This window comes from Oncorhynchus gorbuscha, linkage group LG11 (assembly GCF_021184085.1).
Source record: "Oncorhynchus gorbuscha isolate QuinsamMale2020 ecotype Even-year linkage group LG11, OgorEven_v1.0, whole genome shotgun sequence".
Taxonomy (NCBI): domain Eukaryota; kingdom Metazoa; phylum Chordata; class Actinopteri; order Salmoniformes; family Salmonidae; genus Oncorhynchus; species Oncorhynchus gorbuscha.
The window spans coordinates 48,471,981-48,483,193 of NC_060183.1; the positions used below are offsets into that span (position 1 = coordinate 48,471,981).

General features: G+C 40.1%; 1 protein-coding gene across 1 annotated transcript in view; it reads right to left on the reverse strand.

Annotated features, from left to right (window-relative positions):
* lrrc75bb (leucine rich repeat containing 75Bb) overlaps positions 1–5,162 on the reverse strand; it is a 64,072-nt gene extending 58,910 nt beyond the window's left edge. The window contains exon 1 of the mRNA XM_046368170.1: positions 4,539–5,162. Within this exon, the coding sequence (XP_046224126.1) occupies positions 4,539–4,832 (294 nt within the window). The 5' untranslated portion in view covers positions 4,833–5,162. The remainder of the gene's footprint in view (positions 1–4,538) is intronic.
* Between the last annotated feature and the right edge of the window lie 6,051 nt (positions 5,163–11,213).

The following is an 11,213-nucleotide window of genomic DNA, read 5'->3' on the forward strand; positions in this document are numbered from 1 at the left end:
TTTGAACCCCAAAAAAGGACTGGTTTATATTGTTCCTTTCTGTTCCTTTTAAACCTGTGAAATCTACAGCTTTTTCCATTTAGCTCATTAAATTACTTCACCAATCAGTGTGGATAGAGCAGTTTGCCATGGAACATGCATGCTAGTTGTTTAAATACGTGATGGTCAGACAAGTGTAGGCGCGAGATGCTACTTAAACTTTGCGGGTTGGGAGAGAGCGAGGGGCAGGTAGCCTACACATGCACACACACTGGCAAAGATTATTGTGTGACCAACCTGGTCTCAGAGCATTTTGTATTATTCTGTACGTAAATATGCCCACTCCATTTAGTATATGTTACGTTTCGTATGGTATGTATGAATTTGAGGATATTCATCACCCATTTCGTATGATATCTCACAAATTACAATTCGTATTACAGTATATGTTACGAATTTACAAAATGTACAATATATTACGAATTTGCAAATGTATATTATGTTACAAATTTGCATAATGTATAGCTAGCTCGCTAACATTAGCTAGGCTAGGGGTTAGGGTTAAGTTTAGGAGTTAGGATAAATGGTAAAGGTTAGGGAAGGATTTAACGTTGGGCGGTATCCACATTTTCATATCGTCCTTCTCTCACCCAGGGATATATGGTATTACCGGTTTAATACACAAGGGGGCGCCAGGAAACCCAATAAAAAAGCTAATTTGGCATCTATTACCAGAATGCTAACAAAATCTACACAAGTAATAGCACATTTACATGGAGGCTGCTAGCTAAATATGCTAACAAGCCCAAACAAAAATAAATGAATTGCAAAGTCAGGCAATCAAGCTCATAAAGTTTTCATATATAGGTAGGAGCTACTACCGAATGTCATTTTTTGTGATTTTGGACATTTTCAAGCAAATGTGAACGAGAGACATTGTTCAAACAAACAAAATTTTGATGCATGCAGTACTGGCATGTCTACACGCTGTGTCTGTGTGGAGTCTGAGTCACAGGCCTGCTCTGCTTGGAAAAGAGTGGGGAAGAGCAGACGGGCTGAGAACAAATAGAATAAAAATTGCATGAAAATCAAGATATAAGTGGCAGCTGGTCAAATAACTCATCCAAAGGGCTTTGCCTTCTCAAGCACAGCAGAAAGCTAACAAAATACGATGCTCCGTCACCTTATTGATTCAGCCAATTACTTAGATAGCAAGTTAAACTCTGGGTCGTGTTAACACATAATTCTGCGTTTTCCACAGGATTTTTTTTATGCATAGAAAATAGCTTGCTGCATTTTGTAAACACAGATCTAAAAGGCTTCTTATTGTAATTTCTGCTCAGCATCAGAATAATGTTGTGCTTCCCTTGCACTTCTAAACACGGATGAGAATTCATGACTGAGAATTCTATCAGCAGACAGCGCTCTGACTGATGTGAAGCTACTTGCCTCCAATACGTTTCTCGTGTAGCCAGCCTATATTTCTCTGGTAAAATGCAAGATGAACCTTTTCACATGTACCAACAAATGGGTGTGATCATTCTACAGTGGTCCCTGCAGCGTACACTCAAACCGGTGTGATTAGAAAGCTTATTTAGAACGTCCAGTTTCGATTGATGCAACGGTCAGCGTTTGAGCTGGCCACACAGTTTTTTCAAAGAAACATTCTTCACAAACACAGTACTTACAAAGTTATGTTACGTGACACCCAGAACGCATTGTAAAATGTCTGCGGGAGCGTCGGAAACCACCATCACCGCTCTGCCTCCTTCGTTGACCAATCTGAGTCAGAGCCTGAACCCATGGAGGTAGGGGCCACGTGCCTCCCCACGGCTGAGCGACACTGCCAGAGACAGCTGGGGCTGTCCCTATTGCGGACAAGAGGGGCCACAGCTTCAGCCATGTCCGATATGTCCCAACCCGGGGTTCACAAGAGCAGAGGGACAGTCCCGTGATCATCCCTCTCCTGGGTTTGGCATGAATATTCCACCATCCTCACTTTCCGACAAACCCTTTCTAGTATCAATATCACTAGCTGGCTGTCCCTCATATATTGTATATACTGCTCTAATGGACTCCAGTGCCGCAGGGAATTTCATTGACCAGGCCCTTGCCTCCTCACTTAACATCACCTCACACCCGCTCTTCTCTCCATTTCCGGTTCAAGCGTTGGATGGTCGAGCACTGGGATCTGGAAATGTCACACCTGGTGGTGTGAGCGGGTGTGTCCTGGAGGACAGCACCACTCACCCTCACTGTGGCACCAGAAAAGCCTACCCTTTATCATCACTGCACCTACGCAAAAAGGCATCCTCATTCCTCTAGTCTCCCTACCGCTCTCCAGGTAGCAGGCGGATATCCACCGCAGTGAGGCGCCCGTGTTCCATCCAGGTGAATGCGTCCGGCTCTCCACCAGGAACTTCCCACTTCGCCCACTTCAATTAGGTTAGTAACTACAATGTTCTTGCTCCATCCTCAGTTTTCTCCTATCACAGCCATTCAATTCTGTAACTTTTTTAAAGTCACCATTGGCCTCATGGTCAAATCGCTGAGTAGTTTCCTTCCACTGCGATAACTGAGTTAGGAAGGACGCCTATATCTTTGTAGTGACTGGGTGTATTAATACACCATCCAAAGTGTAACTAATAACTGCACCCTGCTCAAAGGGATATTCAATGTCTGCTTTTTTATACCCATCTACCAATAGGTGCCCTTCTTTGCGACCTCCCTGGCGTTTGTGGTTGAATCTGTGTTTGAAATTTACTGCTCAAGTGAGGGACCTTCAAGATGTCAATCACCACCTTCCGGAGACACCTGAAACCCCACCTCTTTAAGGAATACCTAGGATAGGATAAGTAATCGCCCCCCCTTAAGTTTTAGATGCACTATTGTAAAGTGACTGTTCCACTGGATGTCATAAGGTGAATGCACCAATTTGTAAGTCGCTCTGGATAAGAGCGTCTGCTAAATGACTTAAATGTAATGTAAATGTAATGTGTATGCGTGGGGTACAGAGATGACGTAGTCATTCAGAAATCATGTTAAACACTATTGCACACAAATCAAATATTATTGGTCACATACACATATTTATCAGATGTTACTGTGGGTGTAGCGAAATGCTTGTGTTCCTAGCTCTAACAGTGCAGTAATATCTAACAATTCACAACAATACACACAAATCTAAAAGTGAAATAATGGAATTAAGAAATATAGAAATAATATATATTTGAGTGCCATTGACTAAAATACAGTAGAATAGAATACAGTATATACAGTGCCTTGCGAAAGTATTCGGGCCCCTTGAACTTTGCAACCTTTTGCCACATTTCAGGCTTCAAACATAAAGTTATAAAACTGTATTTTTTTGTGAAGAATCAACAACAAGTGGGACACAATCATGAAGTGGAACGACATTTATTGGATATTTCAAACTTTTTTAACAAATCAAACACTGAAAAATTGGGCGTGCAAAATTATTCAGCCCCTTTACTTTCAGTGCAGCAAACTCTCTCCAGATGAAATTAGTAAATCAGTATGTAAGACATTATTAAAGTGACTAGTGATTCCATGTCTATGTATATAGGGCAGCAGCCAGTTGAGTGGATGATAGAAAATTGCTATTATTGTTTTTTCTTTGAAGTAAATTTAGCCCACTTTTGCTAAAATAGAAAATATCTAAGGTGCAGGGTTGAGCTAAATTTTTTATTTGGCCCTCCGTCCATTTGACTTTAACAGGGTTGAGTAACAGTGTGGTAGCTGGCTAGTAATGGCTATTTAACAGTCTGATGGCCTTGAGATAGAAGCTGTTTTTCAGTGAGTTCATGCAATTTATGTGACTTGTTTAGCTAATCTTTACTCCTGAATTGATTTAGGCTTGCCATAACAAAGGGGTGGAACACTCATTGACTAAAGACATTTCAGCTTTTCATTTTTAATTAGTAAAAATTATGAAACACATTATTCGACTTTGACATTATGGGGTATTGTGTTTAGGCCAGTGACCAAAAATCTGAATAGAATCCATTTTAAATTCAGGCTGTAACACAATAACACGTGGAAAAAGTAAACGGGTGTGAATGAGAGCATCTGCTAAATAACAAAAATGTTCAAATTGATACTTTCTGAAGGCACTGTACCTGAGCCTGAGGCAAGCAATCTGACAAAGCAAATACACCTTTGCTCTGAGATTATATAAGGGCCAAGCCACTGAATAATTGGAGCAGAGTAAACTATAAAGCTAAGACACTTAATAAAGGTTGACAATGAAATGAACCAAAATATTTAAAGACATACAGTAACTCATTTTAAGCGGGAAACCCCAAAATAAGAAGGAACCCCAGCCTAACGTAAAAACAAACATACAGTATAATAATCTAATACTAATAATAGATGCAGCATTTTTACCAGTACATTTGTAATAATTTATCAGGCACTGACTTGAGTGACAACCTGTGGATACTGCTGAACAAGCAGCATCATATTCTGAAGGTGACTGACAGAGAGCACGTCTTATGAAGTTGAGAAGTTAATATTCAGTGTTAAACATTCTCTCTTACCTTTCTTAGCAATTTGAGCACTTCGACTGCTTGTTCTTGTTTCTCTTCTCGGATAAGCTTCTGTATTTCCCGGATCCATGCCACCCGTCTCACGTAGGGGCTGTGGTTGGTCTTTCGTAGCATCCCTGGAAGCTTTTCGGACTTGACCATCAGGGATGTAAACAAGAAGTCCCCGCCACCCTTGCCTCCACTCCTCTCGGTTTCTCTGGAGCTGTCATGCCGCTGGCGTCTCCTCTTGGAAAATGTGGTTTCTATTTGGTCCAGACTACTCTGCCTGGTCAACTTAGAACCCATTACTTCACAGAATAATGTTTCACTTGAACAACGGCTCCTTGACACTATGTATCATTAACGTTTGGCTGAATGTAGCCATAACAGTTGCACAGTAGCCTAAACTTGGGAAATTGAGTAACGCACGCATGTACTTTTATCTTTACAGTATGAAAACAAAGGGAGAAGATATGAGCAGAGGTTGATAAATGACTATATTCTCTATTATATTAAATATAGAGCATCACACCGTCAGTATTGCATAGCTTTCTATTCGTAATTCGTCTTCAAATAGTTTCCATCGTCTTCCAGTAATAACCACGCACTGCCACAGCAGAGCTCGTGCAGTAATACAATATCACACGGAGCTCGTGGTCTTTGCGTCCAATCAGAACCCGCGCTGCCTAGATCAGGGTCGCGCGATTACTCTCTCTTCATACAGGTCCAAGGCTAATTTTGTTGTTTAACTCACGACGAACTAACTCGATTTGAGAGATCGATGCTTGTACATTTTGTACACACAAAAATGCTTGGTTGTTTGGTTGACCCAACTGCTGGGTTGCAGGCTATGGGTTACTTAGTTCGGCTGTTTTCTTTAAAGACCGCTGGATTATTGAGTAGTGATGTGTCGGTCATGAACGATTTCTTCGTTTTGAACAACTCATTTTAGTGACTGACAGGTTTGATTCGGTTTTCCGAGGGACTCGTTCAGTCCTTTGTTTGACCTACTTGGCTGCAATGAATTCTACAGCAGGATTAATTGACAGGTTGTTTAGCAACAAAAACGATGCGTGCGTAACTATGGGTACAAAACAGACATAATTGGCTTAGATTGTTGACAATATGTAAACTATACTTCGTCGTCAGTGTTTATTGAAAACATAAATTAATTTGCACAATGAGAACTTGTCTCAAATACATCCTTACAGTTGTTGGTTAGCTAGCTAGCGAATTTTGCCATATTATCACAAACAAAACACCTCAAAATAAGACATGGTATCAAGACGAGGTAAAAACTTGCTGAAACGATCCTCCTACGATTCTTGGAATTGTTGCTACAGTAGCTATCTGGCCATCCAGAATCACAACAACACCCATTGCAGCACACTCATCATTTTCGTGATGTTGTCAGGTAACTTGTCCATGTCTATACTTGCTCCTCTGGAGACGTGCTCTGACGGTCAACTGTCTTGTCAGACATATCCTTCAGAAAGTATTCTTACCCCTTGATTTATTCCACATTCTGTTGTGTTACAGCCTGAATTAAACATGTATTCAATCGTTTTTCTCACCCATCTACACACAATACCCTATAATGACAAAGTGAAAACATGTTTTTAGACATTTTTGCAAATGTATTGAAAATGAAATACAGAAATATCTCATTTGCATAGGTATGCACACCCCTGAGTCAATCAAGCAACAATGGTATAAGGCCAGTATACCACGGCTAATGCCTGTTCTTATGCACGACCCAATGCGGAGTGCCTGGATACAGCCCTTAGCCGTGGTATATTGGCCATATACCATAAACCACAGAGGTGCCTTATTGCTATTATAAACTGTTTACCAATGTAATTAGAGCAGTAACAAAATTGTTTTGTCATACCCGTGTTATACAGTCTGATATGCCATGGCTGTCAGCCAATTAGCATTCAGGGCTCGAATCACCCAGTTCATGATGCATGTTAGAATCACCTTTGGCATCAATTACAACTGTGAGTCTTTCTGGTTAAATCTCTAAATTCATTACCTGGATTGTTCAATATTTGCACATGATACTTCTTCAAGCTCTGGGTTGATAATTGATCGCATTGTGCAAGAATGAATGCAATTAATTGATTATTGAATGTTATTATGATGGACACCGCTTTGTAGAACCTAAACCTACACAGCCTTTGCTCAACAAACGCAAACTCAAGAACAAATTATTTGGGGTGCTGCGGTTCACCAATGATTTTGTGCTTATCACCGTCACAGCAGTCAAGCAATGCATTCCGCCAAGAGTCGTTCACAATCTCGTCAAATGTACCAAGAAATAATCATATTTGTAGGCCTAGCAATCAACAAATGTACATTGTTTAAAGCATGCTTTTACAAGTCTCAATCACAAATGACAGCTCCAATAAGCCCTTTATTGGGAATGACATGTGAAAGAGAGGCTTGTGGAATCATGACTATTTCACCAGTAGGGGGTCCTCAATCAACCAATCAATCCAATGTATTATAAAGCCGTTTTTAAATCAGCAGCTGTCACAGAGTGCTTAAACAGAAACCGAACCTAAAACCCCAGAGAGCAAGCAATGCAGAATCATGGTGTCTAGGAAAAACTCCCTGGAAAAGACAGAACCTAGGGAGTAAGTAACATAGAGTGGAACCAGGCTCTGAAGGTTGACTTCAGAGCCTGATTCCTCTCTACGTTTCTTCCTAGGTTCCTGCCTTTCTAGGGAGATTTTCCTTGCCACCGTGCTTCTACATTTGCATTGCTTGCTCTCTTGCTCTCTGGGGTTTTAGATACGCTACTGGTCAAAATTTTTAGAACACCTACTCTTTCAAGGGTTTCTTTATTTTACTATTTTCTACATTGTAGAATAATAGTGAGACATCAAAACTATGAAATAACATATGGAATCATGTAGTAACCAAAAAAGTGTTAAACAAATCAAAATATATGCTATATTTGAGATTCTTCAAATATCTACCCTTTGCCGTGATGACAGCTTTTCACACTTGGCATTCTCTCAATCGGCTTCATTAGTAAGAAAAGCTCAAATAAGCAAAGAGAAATGACAGCCCATCATTACTTTAAGACAGGAAGGTCACAAAAACCATTAAGCACTATGATGAAACTGTCTCTCAAGAGAACTGCCACAGGAATGGAAGAACCAGAGTTACCTCTGCTACAGAGGACAAGTTCATTAGAGTTACCAGCCTCAGAAATTGCAACCAAAAATAAGTTCAAGTAACAGACACATCTCAACATCAACTGTTCAGAGGAGACCTTGTGAATCAGGCCTTCATGGTCGAGTTCTGCAAAGAAAACACTACTGAAGGACACCAATAATAAGAAGAGACTTACTTGAGCCAAGTAACACGAGCAATGGACATTAGACCGGAGGAAATGTGTCCTTTGGTCTGGAGTCCAAATTTGAGATTTTGGGTTGGTGTGAATTTCCCACCGTGACGCATGGAGGGGGAGGTGCTATGGACTGGGGGTGCTTTGCTGGTGACACTGTCTGTGATTTATTTAGAATTCAAGGCACACTTAACCAGCATGGCTACCACAGCATTCTGGAGTGATATCCCATCCAGTGATATCCCACCTCCAGGCTGTGTAAGGGCTATTTTGCCAAGAAGGAGAGTGATGGAGCGCATATGACCTGGAGTTCAGATGACCTGGCCTCCACAATTCCCTGACCTCAACCAAATTGAGATGGTTTAGAATGATTCTGACCACAGAGTGAAGGAAAAGCATAGGTGTGTAGGTGTTTTAAAACTTTTGACCGGTAGTGTACATGTCAATCCTCTTCTGGCTGTGCCGGGTGGAGAGTATAAGGCCAGATTGTTCTTCTAGATGTTCAAACTTTCATAGATGACCAGCAGCGTCAAATAATAATCACAGTGCTTATAGAGGGTCGCGACAGGGCAGCACCTCAGGAATAAATGTCAGTTGGCTTTTCATAACGGAGCATTCCGAGGTCGAGACAGCAGGTGCGGGGGAGAAGAGAGAGAGAGAGAGAGAGAGTGAGGGTCGAAACAGCAGGTTTCGAACAGCAGAAAGCAGCGTGACCAGGTGGACTTGGGACGGGGACAGCCAAGAGTTGTCAGGCCAGGTAGTCCTGAAGCATGGTCCTGGGGCTCTCAGGTCCTCCGAGAGAGAGAGAGAGAGAGAGAGAGAGAGAGAGAGAGAGAGAGAGAGAGAGAGAGAGAGAGAGAGAGAGAGAGAGAGAGAGATGGGAGAATTAGAGGGAGCGTACATAAGATCACACAGGACGTCAGATTTATAGGACTATGGTTATAAACCCCTTGTGTACTTTTTTTCACCTTACAATATTTAATGGATTGAACTTGAATATGGCAACTTTCAAGATGAATCAAACCACTGTATATTTGATTCATCAATATATTTGATTCATCAATATATGTCATGCGCAAAGGCTCTCCAAATAATTATTTTATGATTCATACATACTTTCCTAACCCTGAAATTTGCCCAAATAATCTACAAGATCAGAGTATTTTAAATCAGAAATGCTGAAACGGAGACAACTATGCATATATTTAGATGGCTGTTTTCTTTCACCTCGTATTCTGAACCGTTCTCTCCCTATATTCTAGTGAGTCTGGTGAGAAAATTCTAATTAAAGGTACACCAAATTCAAATGGATGGCTTTAGATAAATGTAGTGAAAACCCTATTGAATAAAAACTCCACGAGAAAATCAGTTAAGGTAAGTCTGAATACCAACTATTGGGAAGTGCATAGGAAAGACGTGAATAGGAAATGCGCTACGTTTCCAGTTCTGAATCGGGCCCCAGGAGCCTATGCATATCCCAGTGTTGGGATATGTAAATAATATTGTTATGAATGTTATATTATAATATGTAACGTGAAAAAATATTCAAGGAAAATTGAAATTTGCAGTGTACAAACTTAAAGGTGCTACGCTACATATAGGATATATTCAATTTTGCATTGTATTTTCAGAAAAAAATGTCCATAATATATCTGCAGTAACAGTGGAATTATAGTATTTCACTGTATTACTTACCTGCCAGTGTTGTGATTGGGTGTGATATTCCCGGCGCGGCATCTGTTGTCAAAATGGAAAAGCTGTTTTGACTTTGTGGCTGTGCTATCCAGTGGAAATTAGGTTGAGTGGCCAATGTAGAAATCACTCATTTCCTGATGAGAAAACAATCATTGAATAGTGTAGGGAATAATTGTATCATCTAAATCGCTGTGAAATATATTTTCAATAACAACAAATATAGTTTTAACAGCTTTTTGAAGCTGGTGGAACAAAACCGAAAGTAAAAGGCTCAAGCACGAGTCTCCACCATGTTACGGGGTAATAGGAGGCGGAATAGGGGGAGATTTGTTTTGAAAATAGCCTAGTGCTGTTGCAATTCACCTAGCTTCCACATAGGGGAGAAATTAAGAGAGATTCTAGGTGTAGCACCTTTAAAATGATGAACAGGAATGACATTTACTCTTACGGGTGGCCAAAAATAATAATGTGAAAGCCACGCCCCTACTAGGCCACGCCCCCTAAAATAACAGATTGATTACATTAAAAAAGACCTTGCTGCTGGGTCGACCCAACTGATGGTAAAAAAAACTGTTGGTTAAATTAACCGTTTGGGTAATCCAAGCAACCCCAACACGTAAATATAACCAGCTTGTGTTCTGTCCATAATTTACCCAGCGCTGAGTTACCAAATAACCCAATTTGGGTTATATTTAACCCAGCATTTTTTAGAGTGCAGGAATGTAAATTGTGATATGAATTATCATAATCCATATTATCACATAGGCTAATCAATGTAGATGTTTTTGTTTTGTTTATACAGTCCAACAATGCATACAAACTATACAATATAAAGGAAACGTGTCTTCCACTCCATACTCACATAATATCAATTAATGTTTATTATGAGCCGTGAATCAGGCTGGTAATGACACTCCCATGCAGTCAATATGTAAAATGAAAAGAATTTAACTAACTATTGGTATTCCCATTTAATAGGCGAGTTTAAACCTAACGAGAAACTCAATGATGCAGTTACTGTATAATATATTCTACGTGTCAAGAAGAAATAAAACCACAATTCTGTTGTGAAATGAGGTGATGTTATGTCATTCTCGAATTTAAAAAAAATGAAGAATCTATAAAACTCAGCAATATAGGAGTGTTATTAAAGATTTTTATACCATCTCAACCTTTGTTGCACCCATTGAACTTAAACATTAAAACCAATCCAGCTGTGTTGTTCTCAGAAAAGACTACAAGAGAAGAGATCTACAGGCAGTGTACCACACTTCTATACCTTTTCGTGTGGTAGAATGCTGCATTGGTAATGTGCTAAAGCATAGAGCTTCTAGAAGCACATTAAACATTCAAATCATGGCAGTTAACCTGTTTGAATTCATCTCCAACAACCATTTTGCTTCATGTGGTTAATCTTTCATGTGTGCAGCCAAGCACAAGAGCAGTCTATTTGTTAAAGAGATAATTTGTCCTATTGGTCAGATATCCAGTATCTGGGGCAACAAAACAGCATCATAGATGGTTTTATGTTGATGTTAATTTGTAAATGAATTCCCTCATAAGAGAGGTGGGTCTTATTTTTATGTTTTCTGAATGTTCCTGTCTGCTTTTGCCACAGTACCACCGATGATGTG